Source organism: Carettochelys insculpta, chromosome 5 (genome assembly GCF_033958435.1).
Source record: "Carettochelys insculpta isolate YL-2023 chromosome 5, ASM3395843v1, whole genome shotgun sequence".
NCBI lineage: Eukaryota > Metazoa > Chordata > Testudines > Carettochelyidae > Carettochelys > Carettochelys insculpta.
The window spans coordinates 128435604-128453337 of record NC_134141.1 but is presented as its reverse complement, the minus strand read 5'-3'; the positions used below and the strand labels follow the sequence as shown (position 1 = coordinate 128453337).

Genomic DNA, 17734 nt, shown 5'->3' with positions numbered 1-17734 from the left:
GGGGGAGCTCTGCTAGGGCCGTTCCTGCCCCAGGGGAGCTCTGCCAGGGCCGTTCCTGCCCCAGGGGAGCTCTGCCAGGGCCGCTCCTGCCCCCGGGGGAGCTCTGCCAGGGCTGTTCCTGCCCCAGGGGAGCTCTGCCAGGGCCGCTCCTGCCCCCGGGGGAGCTCTGCTAGGGCCGTTCCTGCCCCCGGTGGAGCTCTGCCAGGGCCGTTCCTGCCCCAGGGGAGCTCTGCCAGGGCCGTACCTGCCCCAGGGGAGCTCTGCCAGGGCCGTACCTGCCCCCGGTGGAGCTCTGCCAGGGCCGTTCCTGCCCCAGGGGAGCTCTGCCAGGGCCGTTCCTGCCCCAGGGGAGCTCTGCCAGGGCCATACCTGCCCCAGGGGAGCTCTGTCAGGGCCGTTCCTGCCCCCGGGGGAGCTCTGTCACCCCTACACTCTCTGGAGCAAACTTCCCCAGCCTCTGGGCTCAGGTCCTGCCCTGGGCTGGGCCTCTGGCTGGGCCGTTCCCTGCAGCTGCCGGCTAGTGCCAGGCTCCTGGGCTGAGCATTCGCAGGCCCCATGGTTCAGGTGCCCGGCCCGGTGGAGCCGGGGCTGGGCATGGTGCTCAGGGGGCCAAGCCTGCCTGGGACACCCGCCCTCCTCTGCTGCGCGTGGGGCAGACCTCGTGCATGGACCCTCTGAAGACCCCAGTCCATGTGGAGGGCACCCACAGGAGTGTTCCTTGGCAGCACAAGGCCGATGCTGGCTAGTCCTAGGCTAGCATGGGGGCTGCTCCCTGGGGGCCAGCTGGCTGGTGCTCTTGGCAGGAGCTCTGGGCAGCTCCACAGGGCTGGGTGCTGGCTGCCAGCCTTGCTGGGCTCCAGGCAGCTCCTCTCCCAAGGCTTCTTCCAGTGCTACCAGGGTTAGCTCCCTGCAACACCAGGGACTGTGGGAGCAGGTGCCAACCCCTGCAGAGCTCCAGGGATGGATGCCAGCCACATGCTGCCGCCTGTCCAGCCCCTCCTGCCTGTGTTCTGCCCCATCCCCATCCCGCCTGTGTCTCCCACCCCAGAGCTCCAGCCCTGGGCACCACTGATATTTACTGCACCATCCGGACACCAGCACACAGAGCTGCAGGTAGGGCCTGGCCTGCTCTCCCCAGAGCCCCCCTGCAGCTGTGCCTGTGGGGTGGGCACAGGGCTGATTCAGCTGGTCCCCGTGAGTGCCCCAGACACCCCCTGCTGCCACACACCCAGGAGAGGGGCACAGCCCCGCCCTATGAGGAGCTGGGTTCCAGGTCCTGCTCCCCATGCAGTGAGCTGGCTCGGGTGCCTCCCTGTAGGGCTGGTTGGGGCGCCACCTTCTTTCCCTATGGCACTAGGTGGGGCTGATGAGCCCCTCTTGTCCCCTCTGCCCAGGGCTGCGCTGAGCAAGGCCAGCGTAGGACCAGGCTCTGTTTGTCTGGACAGCTGGGGAGGTGGCTGGCGGGCAGGGAGCAGGCCCAGAGAATGGAGGCCCTTCTGGAGCCGGGCTGAGCAAAGAGGCTGGAGGGGTGCAGATCGCACGCCGCAGGTCCCCAGAGATGGCCCTTACAGCAGCCAGCGCATGGCTGGAGCAGCGTGAGTGAGGCAGGGCCCTGGAGGAGGGTGGAAGCCAGGAAGTGGGAACGCTCACGGCTTTGTTGGCCAGCATGTGCCCAATTGCCCTGCACTGCTGAGGGGGCGTTACTGCATTTCTGGGGTGGCACAAGGGTGTGGGACTGTTGCAGGGGCCCCTGGTGGGCAGGCGTGACTGCGCCAGGTGGCTGGGCACAGCCATTGGCCAATGCTCTGCATCCTGACAGCTGCGGGCCAAGCTTGTCCCCTGCAACAGACAACTGACTGGCTGGAGACCAGAGTGCAGGGGCCCGGTGTGCCCAGGACAGACACGGCCCGGAGGGGAGCAGCTGGGGGGCCTGAGGTTGGGCCACTGGAAACAGGTCAGTCTCCTGCTCTGGGACTTGGGGAGCCCTGGGCTCTGGGGGCCCAGACGGACTGTGCTGAAGTGCCCGATGCCTCTGCGCTGCGTCCAGGCGGCTGATCCCTCCTGCGTCACAGGCTGGCTGAGTCCCAGCTGCTGCAGAGTGGGGGCAGGGCCCCGGAGCGTGGACTGTGACACCTCCCCGTGGTTGGCTGCAGTGAGGGAGCTGTGACCCTTCCCCGTGGTTGGCTGCAGTGAGGGAGCTGTGACATGCCCCCGTGGTTGGCTGTGGAGTGGGGGCCGTGACCCTTCCCCGTGGTTGGCTGTGGAGTGGGGGCAGTTTGATGTTATTGGCTTTTAAGCTGAACGGGCAAAACCTGGCTGTCCTGGGTGTGCACCCACCCTTGTGCCACGCGAGGTGCCTGTTGAAAGCTGGTGATGGCTGACTATGTTTATTCTGCTCTGATGTTTGTATCATTTTTGTACATGGAGTTATACATATGGGCTCTGGCTTGTACTTGAAACTGTAGTCTGGCTCCACAGCTCACATCCCAGCTCCTGGCCTGGCCGGGCGTGTGGTCGGTGAGGGGACGTGCGGCGCCGCAAGAGAGTTACTGACTCTGCCTGCCGGCTCCATGGGACGCTGTATCACCACGACCGGCGGTTTCAGGCCCTTGGCCTTGCGTGTACCGGACTGTACCTGGGACGCGGGTGTGCCAACTTCAGCCTGGCGCTCTTGGGCGCCTGCCCACTGCCAGGGCTCAGGAGCTGGGGGAAGCTGGTAAGTGCGGGGCACCGTTTCCAGGGTGTACGAGCAGAGTGTTGCTGGGGTCCCGGAGAGCAGGGTCCAGGCCTGTAGTGTAGCAGGGCTGTGGGTGAAGTACCAGCCTGCCGAGGGACGCTCAAGGCCCACCCGAAGTGGAGTGCTCATGGTACGGGCACTGAGCTGGGGAGAGCTCCCTGGTGGGCACAGCCAGGCCTGCCTCCTGCAGCGGCAGTGGGAGAGATCACCCGCGGCCAGAGAGGTGGCACCAGGCACTCACCTGGCTCCAGGCTGCGGGCAGGGCGGAGCCTGAGATCCCAGCAGTAGAGCAGCCAGCCACGCCACGGACACGAACCCGAGACAACCTCTGCTTCAGCCAGCTGGGAGGCTCCGCAGCCTCAGGAGCGCAGCGCCACCCGGCCCCCTCGTCTCAGCCCACTTCCGGGCCCCAGGTGGCTCCCACGGCATGGGTTCCTGCGCGGGTAGGGAGCTGCCGAGAGCTGCAGCAGCAGGGGAAGGTCCTGGCTGCAGCAAGCCCCTCGCTCGCGCTCATGGGACGTTCGCGTAGATGTTGAATGAGTCCAGGTAGCTGAGGGCGAGCTGGTAGCAGAAGGTGTACTGCTCCTGGGGAGAGAGGCCGCGTCAGCAGCTGAACCACCCCGCACATGCCCGGCTCCTGCCCTCCGCGGGCTCCTGTTGGGTCCGGCTGTGGTGCTGGCTGCTCCCGAAAGAGCCACACTCAGCCAAGCCCCCGGTGCCAGACTGAGGGTCAGAAACCCCGGTTCTGTCCGGAGCGTGGCCCTGAGCTGCAGGCCCCCCAGCCAGACCGACCAGAAGCACAGCCGGACCCTGCAGGAACGTGGCCCCTGGACCCCCAGCCAAACTGGGCAGGAGCACGGCCAGATCCCGCAGGGACGTGGCTCCCACGCCCCCACCCAGGGTGACCCAGACTGGGCAGGATGCCCCATAGAAAGGCACCATGTGTGCACAAACGGCAAGGCCTGCAGTGCTGCCGCCCCACTTAAGCCTGTGGCGCTCTCTGGCCAGCCGTGGGGCTGGCATGTGGGGCAGCAACGTGCTCAGCAGCTGGGCTAGTGGGGTCTGAGGATGGCAGGGCAGCTGTGGCTCTGGCTCCCCACCCCGTGAGGCACAATCTCAGGAGGTCGCAGGTCTCAGCCCGAGGCAGCTGGGATGGGGACTGATTCCCTCTGTGGGGCCCTGCTGCCTGTGCCGTGGGAGCCGCATGGGCTGGGGCAGGAGCCGGGCTCAGGGCTGTGCACGGGATGCCAGGGGGCGGCAGGACCCAGGATCGTCTCACCACCCCGCCTGGGCGAGGGGGGCAGGCGCTGGGGCTGCCTGAGGTGGGACTCCGCCTGGGGCTGCCACCAGAAGCACCGGCCCCCCCCGGGCCACGTACCACGTCCTTGACCAGCTGCTGCCGGCGCCGCTTGAGCATTCTCACCGCCTGCGACACGTCCAGCTGCCCCTCGCAGCGGATCTGCTCACACAGCCAGTGGGCCGCACAGAAGAGCCCACAGCGGCTGGCGCCGTCCCTGCAGCGAGACCAAGTGCAGCTGGGCACAGGCCGTGGCACCGAGCGGGCAGCAGCGCCGGGCCCTGCCAGCCCCACAGGGCTCCCCACTCCCACTGCAGCCCACCCCCATCTGCCCCCTCACTGCAGCCCAGCCCCACAGGGCTCCCCACTCCCCCTGCAGCCCACCCCCATCTGCCCCCTCACTGCAGCCCAGCCCCACAGGGCTCCCCACTCCCACTGCAGCCCAGCCCCCATCTCTCCCCACTCCCCCTGCAGCCCAGCCCCCCATCACCTCCCCCCCACTTCAGCCCAGCCCCTCAGGGCTCCCCAATCCTCCTGCAGCCCAGCGACCCATCTCTCCCCACTCCCCCTGCAGCCCAGCCCCCCAGCTTTCTCCTTCACTCCCCCCTAGGCTGGGCTGGAAAGATGGACCCTTCAGCTGCAGCCACACCTGTCCTTGGGGCGGCCGGCGCTGGTAATGGACCGACAGTCCCTGGTCACTTCCAGCTCCCCTGGATAAGGAGCCCCAACCCTGGGACTTGCGCGGCTCAGAGCCGGGGGATGGAGGGAGGCCCTGCCACGGCTCAGCTCGGACACTGCAGAGCCGGGTGGGGCTCTGGGCCCCAGGCCTTCCACCTGGCTGGCATGAGTGGGGGGAGTGACCAGGACATGAGTGGGCTCATCCCACCACAGCACCGCACACGAGGCCTCCCACCCGCTCTGCTCCAGCGCCCCCCGGCTCCTCTGGCCACGGCCAGCAGGGTCCTGTCCTCGGTCGAGCGCCAGCAGAAAAGGGCCGGTTACAGAAGGAGCCTGCGGGCAGCCTGCCTCTACCCCTCATCCTCCCCCTCATCTCCACCTCCACCCCCTTCGCTCCTGCCCCACCCGCCGAGGGCAGGAGGCTGCAGCCAGAGGAGAGGAGTAGCCACGGGCAGGGCTGGGCTGGGGCAGGAAGGCCGGGATCAGCCCTGCAGAGGCAGAAGGAGGACCCTGTTTGCCCCTCTCCCGCCCTGTTGTGCCCCCCCCGGCCAGAACCTGACACCTCCTCTCTCCCGGCCTTGCCCCTTCCAGCCAGGGATGGATCCTGCTCCCTCCTCCACACTCCTGCCCTGGCCCCTGCCCAGCTCTGACTCTTCTGTCCTGTCCCTCTCCTGGTTTCCTACCACCCCAGGGCCCCCGCCATGTCTGGGCCCTGCTGGCAGCAGGGGCCCTGCCTGGCCAGGGCTGGGGGCGGGGAGCCGGGAGGCCGTTCCGGCTGGCGAGGACCTGGATGCTCACGGGTCCCTTGTCCGCCCGCCACCCCCTGCGCAGAGCCCCTCCTGCTGCTGGCTCGGCGTGAGCCGGGCGCCCTCGCTGACTCTCGCCAGGCAGACGCAGCCTGTCCCTGCCCAGCCCGGAGCTCGCGCTCACCAGCACGTGACGAGAACGTGGCCGTCCTGGCTCGCCTGCGGCCACCGCTCCACCTCCCGCAGCAGGCTGATGATGGTGGCTGGGCACGGCGGGAGCTGCTCCTGCGTGGGCCAGTCGTTTGCTTGCCAGCACCTGATCTCCAGCGCGGCCTTGCTGGGCTGGGGGCAGGCGGGCACAGCGGTGAAGTGGAAGCCCTCGCGGCAAGGCCGGCAGAGTCAGCCCCTCATCCCCAGCGGGTCCCGGGCAGAGCGCGAGGGAGGGCGCTCCCTGCCTTCAGGCCTTTCCACAACTGGCCCCTGAGGAGGCGCTGTGGGACCAGGACCCCTCATGCAAACCCGGGGCGCTCCATCCCGCCGGAGATGCTCAGCGTCTCCAAACAGCCGAGCTCCGGCCAGCCACGCAGCCCCGGAGCAAAGTGTCGGTGAACTGAGGGGCAGGGAGAGGGACCCCAGCCCAGCCCCTGCTTGGAGGCAGGGCCATGTCAACCTACAGCAGCCATGTCCACGCTGGCCTGAGACCTGCTGGGGGGGTCCCACCAGCTCCCCTGGGAGCCGGCGCCAGAGCCCAACTCCACTGCCAGGCACAGAGCATTTCCTAGCACCCGGCTGACAGCCGCCTGGTGCTGCTTACGCCCATCACGTCTCCTCCCGCCGCTGGCCACGCCCTGCCCTCCGTAAGGCCGCACTCGGTGGGGCCACTACCCCCACCAGTCTGGTCCTCTGCTCTGCTCTCCTCTGGCCTCGCTGCAGAGGTCTCCAGCCGAGGCCTCTCCCACCCCAGTAGAGCAGGGCAGAGGGTGGCTACAATGCTGCCTGTGGGCCTGCCTGCTCGCTGGCACAGCTGCCGTGCCGTGCCGTGCCGTGCCGTGCCGTGCCGTGCCGTGCCGGCTCAGAAAGGCCGCGGGAGTTCCCATGTCCTCTTCCGCCTTCTCCGCTCATCAGCCTCTCCCTTGCGGGGCGGGAGTCGCTCGCTAGGCAAGCCAGGGCCCAGCCCTGCCCCAAGGGTCTGTCTTTGAGTCCCCCAGGCCCGGGCCATGCAAGGGTCACCTCTCAGGGCAGCCATGGCAGCTCTGCTCCCAGGGCTCCCCTCAGCAGCTAGCCCTGCCTCGGAGCTGGGTCTCCCGTTCGTGGGCGGCCGGCTGGGCCACCCAGGCCAGAACCCTCCATGTCCCGCTCAGGGGCAGGCCCTACCTGTTGCTTGTTGGTTACAGCAAGTGTGCGGGTGGTGAAGGCAGCTCCTGGCTCCTCTGAGATCAGTGTGACGTGGAAATGGCCATAAGAGGCCGCTCCTTGGGCAGGCCAAAACGGCAGATACGTCTGGGGAGCGAACACACGACCTGCTCACACGCGTGTGCTCACAGGACACACACAGACCCGTACACACGGTCACACGCCTAACGCCGGCAGGAAGGGGCAGTACTCAGACCCCACATGCACACACGGGCTCCAGGGCCTGCTCACACGCATGTGCTCACAGGACACACACAGGCCCGTACACACGGTCACACACCTAACGCCGGCAGGAAGGGGAAGTACTCAGACCCCCCATGCACACACGGGCTCCAGGGCCTGCTCACACGCACGTGCTCACAGGACACACACAGGCCCGTACACACGGTCACACACCTAACGCCGGCAGGAAGGGGAGGTACTCAGACCCCACATGCACACACGGGCTCCAGGGCCTGCTCACACGCACGTGCTCACAGGACACACACAGACCCGTACACACGGTCACACGCCTAACGCCGGCAGGAAGGGGAGGTACTCAGACCCCACATGCACACACGGGCTCCAGGGCCTGCTCACACGCGTGTGCTCACAGGACACACACAGACCCGTACACACGGTCACACACCTAACGCCGGCAGGAAGGGGAAGTACTCAGACCCCCCATGCACACACGGGCTCCAGGGCCTGCTCACACGCATGTGCTCACAGGACACACACAGACCCGTACACACGGTCACACACCTAACGCCGGCAGGAAGGGGCAGTACTCAGACCCCACATGCACACACGGGCTCCAGGGCCTGCTCACACGCATGTGCTCACAGGACACACACAGGCCCGTACACACGGTCACACACCTAACGCCAGTAGGAAGGGGAGGTACTCAGACTCCAAACGCACACATGGGCTCCAGGGCCTGCTCACACGTGTGTGCTCAAGGCACATGCCTGGACCCCTGCACACGCAGTCGCACGCCCAACACGGGCAAGCAGGGAACATGATGGTGCAGTGTTCTGATGCACGCAGCTTTCGCCACGTGCCAGACTGGTCCAGACAGCGCACCTGGCACCTCACCTCCACACGCTTGTGCGTACACGGCCTGGGAGCTACTGGTCACTCTGGCCAGGCTGCACAGGTGCAGCTGCCCCTCCGCAGTGTGGCCCGGATGGGCACCACCACGCCTGCCTCTCCTGTGCCAGCCTGCCCCTGCCCCCGCTCTCCTGGCGGGCGCCTTGGCTGGGACGGAGGGCTCTGGTTACGCAGGGCCGGGGGCAGCAAGCAGGATGGCTCTGCACGGCCGGTGTGCCAGGGAGCGGCAGCCCAGGCCAGGGACGGGGCTCAGTGCCCTACAGAACTGGGAGTTTAGCTGCCTGGCACACGCATGGCCATGCATACAGACACGGCCACACGCAGCAAACACACACGCAGACACTGGATGCACACGTGGCCACATGCACTCAGGGCATGGGCACAGACTCAATGACAGCCACAGGCCTGGGCATACACCCCTGGGCACACAAGCAGACACCTGCGCAGACAGGCGTGCATATGGACACACGCAAGGGCACGCGCCTGGGGGCCACGCCATTATCCCCATCCCTGGAGTCTGTGTGCCCTGCTCATGCGCAGGGGTCGTGTCTCTCCGTGGAGGTACAAGTACGGGCTCTGGGCTTGTGGTTGGACTGCTCGCCCCGGGGAGAGAGCGCCTGGGGGCTTGGGAACCTGGTGTGAGGGGCTCTGAGCAGAGCGAAGCCGCACCTGACAGCCAAAGGGCCGTATCAGGTGCACGTTGGCATCTGAGGGATTTGGCTGTGACCATGCAGCCCAGCAGAGAGGCGGAGGTTGGTTGTCTGAAAAGGGCTGGGACAGGCTCCATCCGGGATGTGCTTCCGCCCAGGGAGAACAATGGGATTCCCTCCACATGGGCCAGGGTAAGAGAGCTCCTCCATCGGTCTTCGCTCCAGCTCCTCACTTCAGAAGTCACCTCGCTCCGATCCACAGGGACCCCAGTGCTGGCGCCTCTCGACTGGATTGCTCAGTCCCCTGTCTGGGGCTGCCTCTGGACTGGTCCTTGGGCGCTTGAGCTGGTCCAGAATGTGGCTGCCTGAGTCTGAGCTAACGCCCGCGGTGCGGGGCACATTGTGCCAGCAGCTGCTCTGCCTTCAGTGTGTTCCGGGCGCAGTTCAAGGTCGTGGGCATGACTTATAAAGCCCTGAGGGCTGGGTCTGTGCTTTTTGAAGGACCGTCCTTTGCCGTGTGAACCTGCCAGGCACTGAGGTCAGCTGGGGAGGCTCTGCTTGCCGCTCCCCCCGGAGGGGGGTGAGATTAACATCCACGCGGGGCAGGGCCTGCTCTGCCTTTGCCGTGTGAGCCTGCCAGGCACTGAGGTCAGCTGGGGAGGCTCTGCTTGCCGCTCCCCCCGGAGGGGGGTGAGATTAACATCCTGCACTGCCTTTGCTCCCCGGCTCCCCCTCTTTCCTGGGCTATTCGCATGTCGGCTCCAGGCTAAAGGTGCCCTTTTTACCGAGGCTTTTATTGGCGCTCAAGGGGCAGCGATCCAGGCAGCTGTACCTGTGATCTGTGGGTTCGCACGGACCAGGCCGTGCTGTGAGAGGTGACGGGGTGTGCGGGTAAAGGGCCGCGGCTCAGCAGGCTCTGGCCCGCGCCTCGCCTTTCCTTAGCACCGCTGCGTGTACCGCTCAGTAAGCGCATGCTCTGATGCTGTTACTAAACCAGCTGTGTGTAGCTCGGACGCTGCTTGCGAGCGGGGAAGAACTGCCCGTCCAGGCGCCCAGGCGGTAGGGGAGGCTGTCCCGGGTTACGCGGCGGGGGCTCGAGCCGGTCGGGTGCATTACGGATGGAATCCCCTAGGATTCTGGCAGTCACCGGCCATTGACAGAAGGGTTACGGCTGGCCAGTGAGGTGACAGCCATGCTCTGCGTGACGGGTCGGTGCCTTGCAGTGGAGGCCCCCGGCCCAGGCTGGCGGTAGCCCTGTCTGAGCAGTTTGCCCTGATTTGGCCCTGTCGGCAGTGCCCAGAGAACCTCCCATATTCCAGCAGCAAAGCCCCACGGCCAGACGACCGCTGGATACCACCCCACATACCCAGCCCCACTCGGCGCAGGAGTGCTCCCACCCGCACGGCTGCATCCAGACGTCCCGAGCATCTCCACACACTGCCAGGCTGGGCAGCATGCCTGGAGCACCTGCCCCACTCTGGAGGCAGAAGGGCGGGACTGGGGGTCACGGCCCTGGGACGCAGCCCCACGGCCGGGAGACAAACCCCGACACTGCGCTGGAGAGGAGGGGTTGGGGTTCTCCACTGAGCTCTCACAGCAAAGATGCTCAGATCAGCTCCGCCTCCCCCCCGGTGCCTAGGAGCCCTCAGCTGGCTCATCGGGAGTGCCAGGCCCTCCCCGAGTGCTGGCAGGGCACCGGCACATGGCACAAAGCTCACCTGGTCCAGCTCCTCGAGGCGGTTCAGCATGACCAGCGAGGTGCAGGTGTAGTCCCAGAGCAGGGCCCAGAAATCCACAAGCGTCTCCTTGAGCGGCAGCTGGGTGACAATGATGCCGTCTTCTTCCTTGTATGTCTGCAAAACACAGACGGACAAGGTGGGGGCACCCGCCAGCGCCCCTGCTCAGGGCATGGCCACCCCAGCCCCCGGCCATGTTGCTGGTCCCCACATGCCACGGAGGGCTCCAGCCAGGGGCTCAGCCCAGCCTCCTGACCTAGGAACACATGGGCTGCCCTGGACCGTCCCCCGGCCTGGGACGACAGGCCAGCCTCAGCCCCTGGGCCTGACCTGTCCCCGTCCCACCAGCCAGAACCTCCAGGGCCCAGCCCAGACAGCGTCCGGACTCACCCCTCAGGTAGCCCAGGGCAAAGGGTCTCCCAGGGCTCCCACCTTTGTGCTGGGTCACGGGGCAGAGGAATGCCACAGAGCTGGGCTGGGGCAGAGGGAGTGGGGAGGGGAAGGGACGAGGCACAGCTGGGCTGGGGGAGGGACATCGGGGGAGGGGACGTGGCACAGCTGGGCTGGGGGAGGGACGTCGGGGGAGGGGACGGGGCACAGCTGGGCTGGGGGAGGGACGTCGGGGGAGGGGACGGGGCACAGCTGGGCTGGGGGAGGGACGTCGGGGGAGGGGACGTGGCACAGCTGGGCTGGGGGAGGGACGCCGGGGCAGGGATGCTGCACAGGGCCTGATGCTGATCCTCGGGGACCCTCGCCTGGTGCTGGGGCCGGTGCCTGGCTGTCTCCGTGGAAGCCCCGTGGCCGGACGCTGGATGGCTCCTGCACTGCCCCGAGAGATGGGTGGGGGCCCCAGGCTTGCTGCCCTCCCCCACTCGCGCCGGGCGGGACAAGGGGAGCTGGAGCCTTACAGCCACGAAGACAGCGTTGATGTAGCCCGGTGAGCCGTCGGCCTTCAGGGAGGACATGAGGATGGGGCGGCTGCAATCCGCTGAGGGGGCGGAAGGAGAAAGGTGGCGTCAGAGCCAGGCTGGCTGCACACGCCACTCGCCCAGGCACAGCGGCTGGGCCCAGCCCCCCAAGCGCACGGCCCGTGCCTGGGCCCTGGGCCCACGGAGCTGTGGGGAGCAGAGCCCTTCTGTTCCAGGGTGTGTCGCTCGGCGCTCGCCCTCCATGCCACAGGCCTGGGGGCTGGCAGCACAGGGAGGGGTACCCGAAGGGTGGAGAGGGTACCCTGTCGCCAGGCTGGGGTCCTTGCGCAGCGCTGGCTGGGAGCTCTCCCAGCCGGGACAGGGCCGTCTCCAGGCACCGGCCAGGGCCTCGGACCAGCGTGGTGCCTCCTGGCTAGCAGGGCCCCGGCTACGCCTGACCCCAGCGCCTCACCTGGCAGGATGGCTGGCTTGCGGTTCTTGGGCAGGTTGCCAGGCTGCTGGGCCTCTCTGCATGGGGAGAGCTGGAACAGCTCAGAGAGCTTCTGCAGGGCCTGCGGGGCGGTTCGGCAGGGTCAGCTCTGAGCTGGGACCCCATTTCCCCCGCGGCCCAGCTACATGGCCACACCTCCGCCTCCCCAGGGCTGAAGGGACAGACGTGCGGCTCCTGGGGCCGGGCCCTGGCAACGGGGCAGCAAGCCCCCGGGCGCACTGCAGCTCAGCATGTCGGGAGATGGCTGGCAGAGACGCCCATCCTCACTGCGCTGGGCTGCCTCCCAGGACGGGTCACCTTGGCCACAGCTGGGCTCTGGAGCTTCCCCAGCGCCAGGAATGGCTGTGCCTGCGCCACCGCTGGGGCCTTGAGGCGAACGACAGAAGCCTGGGGCACTCAGTCTGGTACACGTCACCGTGGCCCTGGGACGCGCTGCTCCCTGGCACCACGGAGCTGCCAGCCCACTGCTCCAGGCAGAGAAGCCAGCCCTGCTCTCCTGGGAGGGGAGGCAGCAGGGGCCGGGCTTGGGGTGTGAGCATCGGACCCTGGGCCAGCCCCTCCCACAGGTACCTTGAACTCCTGGGCGAACCCGCTGCTCCGTGTCTGGGCGTGGGGCTCACGCAGCTGGCTGATGTGGCTGGGGATGCTCTCCACCGGGACCCCGGTGTTCCCGCACAGCAGCGCCTCCAGCAGCACCTCGTAGAGGAAGGCGTACTGCTCCTGGGGAGGGGAGGGAGGGCAGGTGTCAGCCCCAGAGCCCAGCCCGGAGCCGGGGGCCAGAGTGTGGGGAGCCCAGGTGCCACGTGTCATCAGCTGCACCCGAGGTCCGGCTGGAGCCCCAGCCCTGCACAGGGCACTCTGACATTACGGGACCAGACTCTGGCACACTTCTCTCGGGGAGCAGCCCCATGTCCCGCGTCCCCTCCCTGCTTTGGCCTCACAGGTGGCCTGCGCGCAGCCCCCCTGCACCTGCATGTGCTGCCCCATGTGCCGGCCAGGAGCTGCAGGGATGGGCACAGTACCTGCCCCAGACGTGGCAGATCCCGGGATGGGGTAGTGCCCCCGCCCCAGCTGGACTAAGGCGACACCTTCTGACACAGTCCCACTGGCCAGCCCCCATGGAGCCGGGGGAAATCCTGCCTGCAGCCATGTGCATGCGGGCTCCCATCCCAGGAGCCCCACGGGAGCTGGGCACCTGGCCAGGTGCTCTCAGATCCCAGCAGTGGGGCTGGGGGGTGGCTCTGCCAGCAATCCTGGGAGTCACAGCTCCTCTTGGAGGCAGGGGCCCAAAATCCAGCTTCTGGGCAGCAGCAGAGCTGGCTCCCGGCAGCCAGGCCACGTGCCCCATGGCTGGGCCGGTTTTGCAGTGCCAAAGCCATGCGGCAGGTCCCTTGGGTGGGCACAGGAACCGGCTGGCCCCGGGGCCCAGGAGCTGAGCTCAGCAGACAGGGCGGTTCCCCAACAGCCGCTGGCACAGACAGTTCCCGCCCCTCGACCTGGGCACGATGGGCCAGGTGGGCTCCTGACAGGCTAGCAGCCGGGCAGCCCAGCTGAGCTCCTCACCTTCGTCTGCACCATGCTGACCCGCTGCTCCCGCAGCCCCTGCACGCAGCGGAAGACGTCCACGCTGCCCTCAGCCCGCGCCATCTTCAGGAGGATGTCCAGGGCGATGAAGGTGCCTGTGCGGCCGACCCCTGCGCTGGGGAGACGGGTGCAAGTGAGGTGCTGGCCCGGCTCTGCGCCCCCACGGCACCCGCCCTGCGCCTTCTCCCCCCGGTACCTGCAGTGCACCAGCACGGGGCCGATGGGCACCTCCGACACCCTCTCGTTCACCAGCTCCACCAGCTGCAGGAGCCGGGCCGGGTTGCTGGGGACCCTGTGGTCTGGCCACAGCAGGTAGTGAAACTGCTCCACATGTCTCGGGAGCGGAGCCCCTGCCTGCGAGAGTTCAAACGGGGGTGTGGGGGGACGGGGGCTGTGCAAAGGGCAGCGGGGGCAGGGAGTCGAAGAGAGCCCAGAGCTCCCTCCAGGCCAGGTTGCCGGGAGCCCCTGAGTACGCAGGGCTGCCACCAGCTCTTACAGGCCAGGACGTGGAGTGGGCCTGGCTGGTTTCAGGACCCCCCAGGCTGTGCCACCAGGCCCAGCAATGCCGCAGGGGCACCGACGGCCTCGGGGGTCAGCCCAGGCGCAGGTCCCGTCTGCGCAGGGGAGAGGCCAGGCCCCGGCGGAGCTGCCTGCTGGACAGGCTGACGCCCAGGGTGCTCTTCCAGGCCAGGCAGGGCTCAGCAGCTTCTCCCCGCTGGCTGTGGGGCCCCAGGAGACGCCCACGCCCCTGCCCTGCTGCAGTGCGACCTGGGCCTGTAGAGGGTGCCCCAGCCCTGGGAACCTCCAAATCCATCAGCCTCCCCATGCCCCCCCGCCGCCGGGGCCCAGCTCTGGGAGCCCCTGGGAGGGTGGGGGGTTGGTGAACCCCAGGAGGGGCGTCTCTGTCCTACCTTCTGCAGGAGGAAGGTGCGTGCCACCAGGCCGGAGCTGCCCCAGGTGCTGCTGAGCGTGACGGTGAAGTCCCCGTAGGTCTGCTCGCCCTCCGGCCAGTACTGCTCGCACTTGGGCTGCGAGAGCAGGACATGGCACGCGGCCCAACCCGCACGCTGCACACGCCCCCCGCCAAGGCTGGGCCAGGCTGAGGGGAGCCCCCGGCAGGGCACAACTCCGGCGTTGCCTCCAGCTGGGCTCGCAGGGCTGTCTGGCCTGGCCATGCCCGGGCACCCGCCACGGGAAGCAAACGTCTGGCTCCACCGCAGCCTACGCTGCACATGACCCGGCCCCGGCAGCTCCCCGGCGCAGGGATCCCCGCGGCAGGCCCCAGGGTCACTGGCACAGGTCGGGCAGGTGACCACGCTGGGGCCGGGAGGTGGCTCTACCATCCCCCCAGCTGCTGGAGGCTCTCTCTCTCTCTCTCTCTCTCTCCAGCTCTCCACCCAGCCCTGGTTCCTCTCGGGGCACCCCTCCCTCAGCCCCCTGTGTCCCTGGCCCATGCACGGCTCTGCCCCCTGGCCCGTCCACCCCTCCTGCCCGGGGACAGCTGCTGAGAAGGAGGAGTGGGGAAGGGCCCGGCTAAGTACGGACCCAGGCTGGCTGGGGCTGGGCCGTTCAAGGACTTGGGCCCCAAAAGACGCTGGGGTCGCTACCTTGCTCTGCTCCACCAGGCCGGTCAACATCACGATGGCCGAGGCCTTCTCCTGCCAGATCATCTGCCAGAAGTCCACCACGGTGCCAGGCAGTGGGCCTGGGGGAGGAACGCCCCACGCTGGTACCTGCCGGTGCTCTGCAGCCGGGCAGGGGCCGCAGCGCCTCTCCCCTCCTACGGCAGCGAGCAGCCGCCCGCGCCCAGCGTGCCCTCTGTGACCGGGCAGCATGGTCACGCAGCACGCGGGCCATGCTCAGAGCAGGGCACAGCAGCGGGGCAGCCGGCGAGCGCCATGCCGAGGTGAGAGGTGCCAGGCCCAGGTGCTGTGGGGACCAGGGCGCGGCTGCACGGTCAGGGTGGGAGCGGTTCGGCTTACTGCAGCACGCTTCTCCCCCCGGAGCCCCGGAGCCCTGCGGTGCGGGTGCAGCTGCCGCAGCCACCGGGCCGGAGGGCTCAGACCGAGAGCCCTGGGCACCCTGCCTCGGGAAGCAGGAGCAGGGCCAGGGCCGGGCGCGGCAGCGTGCCTGAATCCGACACAGGAACCCCCGGAAGGAGCGCGCAGCTCCCGGGCGCACGGCCTCACTGGGAGCAGGGAGCGGGCGCCGCCAGGGCTCCCTGGAAGTGCCAGCCGCGCCCCAGAGAGGGTAACAGCTCAGCAGGAGCCGCGCCCAGTGGCTGGGGAGAGGCAGAGACCCCTCGCGTGGCTGGCAGTCCCGGCTGGGAGCTCCACGGAGCCGGGCTGACCACCTGGGCCCCCTTTGCCCCACCGGACACTCACCCTGGGCCGCGATGAAGAAGCGGGGACTCCTGTAGCCCTGGGGGTGGGGAGAGAGCGCCAGTGTTAACCACGTGACCTCAGCTCAGCCAGTCAGAGCTACGAGACGAAACCCCCGCGGCCGGGCCACGTGCCTGGGTCGTGTGGCAGGGCCAGTCCCCCCGGCCCCCCACGTGGCAGCTAAGCCCTCTGTCTGCTGGGCCGTACACACGGCTCTCTGGGACCAGCAGGCAGAGCCCAACTCCTGCCGCCTCCAGCGCCCCCGGAGCACGTACCCAGCCTGCGAGCGGGGAGACGGCCCCCGCTGCAAGGGGCTTTGTCCCACAGACGCAGCTACACTTCCCCGGTCCCCCTCCCTGCCCCCATGCTACCTGGTCACCCTGCAAGAGACACTGCCCAGCCCCTGTGTGTCCTGGAGCCCCCCTGCCGCCTTTCCCCGCCCTGAGCAGCAGCCGCGCGGCCCTCCCGGGAGACCTACGCTGATGTAGCTGGCGTTGATGTAATCAGCTCTCGGGTCGGCCGACTGCAGCACCACGCGGCAGTGATCATCTGCAAGACAAAGGGGTCGCTCACTGACCAGCTCAGCGCAGTTGCGGGGCTGGCTCCTGCCTGTGCACCCTGCAGAAACAGGCCCGCCTTGGCTCCCTGTGTGAGCCATGCCTCAGTTCCACACCTGCGCAATGAGCACAACAGACCTGCCCGACCGCATGCAGCAGCCACCTCCAGCAGGGGATGTGGCAGCTGCCTCCCTGCCAGGCCAGGCCAGGCCTGCATTGGGGTGGGAGTGGTTCTGCCAGCACTTCTGGTCCCTGTCGTTGCAGACCTATGCAGGGCGGGAGGGAAGAGAGACTCCCACGGGCAATGCTGGGCTGGGCGGGTGCAGAACAGAATTGTCGAAATGGCTAGTTGGTCAGGCTGGTGGGCTGACGCCTGGCACTTGGCAAAGTGCTGAGAGATCCCCACCGCCCACGAGAGAAGTGGGGCTCTGCTGCAGAGTGGCTGAGAGCTGGTACCTCCTGCAACACCGGCCCCCAGTGTCCCCGGGCCCTGCCCCCCCGCAGGCTCTCACTCGGCAGGAGAACAGGAGGGGATCAGGCGACAGGGCCCCAGTGCAGAACAGACTTAACACAGACACCAGACGCCATCAGCACCATCCACCTCGGGGAGAGGGGCCCAGAGGGGTCCCCCAGCCAGGGCCTGGCTCTGCCCCCTCCCTCTCCAGCCAGCCCAGCCCGTCCCTCGCCCCCACTGCCCCATCCAAATCCCAACCACCAGCCCCCTCCTCCCGCTTCTGTCCCGTCTCCCTGGGGAAAGGTGTCCCCTGGCTGCCCAGGTTACAAATGGCAAAAGAGGCCCATTGAGTAGTGTGAGACATCAGCCCACAGACACCCCCCTCGCCACCATGCACCGCTGCTGTGCCTGGGGAAACTGAGGCACCCCTGGAGTTACTGCAGGATAGTGGGAAATATGCCATCGACCCTGGGAGTAAAACCCCGCACACACCCCGCACTCAGAACCGCCAGGGATCAGCATGGACTGGGAGGCCCACTGAGGTCCACTGAGACACCACTGTCCCAGCCCTGCAGAGCGCCCCCCAGTGCCAGGCCGGTGCACTGCCAGCAGGTCTCACGGCTAACGGAGGGCACCCTCGGGAGCCACCGCCCTGCTCCCAGCTGCACCTAGGCCGAAGCAGCAGCCAGGCCCAGCCTTGCCTGCTCCCCTGCTCTGCTGGGATCCAGCCCAGCAGCCTGGCTGCACCCTCTCCTTTGTCAGAGGAAGGGTTTCCACGATGCTCGGCAGAGCTGTGGGGCTGGGCCGGGGCGTTCTACTCACATGGGATGATGCTCTTGTAGCGGTTCTTGCCTTGGTTGTAAGGCTCCTTCCCAGCCTGGCAGGGGTGCAGCAAGCCCGAGATCAGCTTCTGCAGGGAAGAAAGGGGCCAGGTTGGGGCGGGCAGACACAGTTTCCAGCCCTACTGTCACGGGATCCAAGCTGAGGCCC

General features: G+C 67.9%; 1 protein-coding gene across 1 annotated transcript in view; it reads right to left on the bottom strand.

Annotated features, from left to right (window-relative positions):
- Positions 1–2358: 2358 nt before the first annotated feature.
- Positions 2359–17734, bottom strand: part of LOC142013280 (receptor-type tyrosine-protein phosphatase kappa-like) — an 85532-nt gene continuing 70156 nt past the window's right edge. Inside the window, exons 19-33 of the mRNA XM_074994451.1 lie at positions 17567–17654; positions 16212–16282; positions 15737–15773; positions 14960–15057; positions 14264–14380; positions 13549–13706; positions 13332–13467; positions 12339–12488; positions 11730–11829; positions 11258–11337; positions 10332–10466; positions 6833–6958; positions 5643–5800; positions 4116–4251; positions 2359–3322 (exon numbers count right to left, since the gene is read on the bottom strand). Of these exons, the coding sequence (XP_074850552.1) occupies positions 3248–3322; positions 4116–4251; positions 5643–5800; positions 6833–6958; positions 10332–10466; positions 11258–11337; positions 11730–11829; positions 12339–12488; positions 13332–13467; positions 13549–13706; positions 14264–14380; positions 14960–15057; positions 15737–15773; positions 16212–16282; positions 17567–17654 (1665 nt within the window). The 3' untranslated portion in view covers positions 2359–3247. The remainder of the gene's footprint in view (positions 3323–4115; positions 4252–5642; positions 5801–6832; positions 6959–10331; positions 10467–11257; positions 11338–11729; positions 11830–12338; positions 12489–13331; positions 13468–13548; positions 13707–14263; positions 14381–14959; positions 15058–15736; positions 15774–16211; positions 16283–17566; positions 17655–17734) is intronic.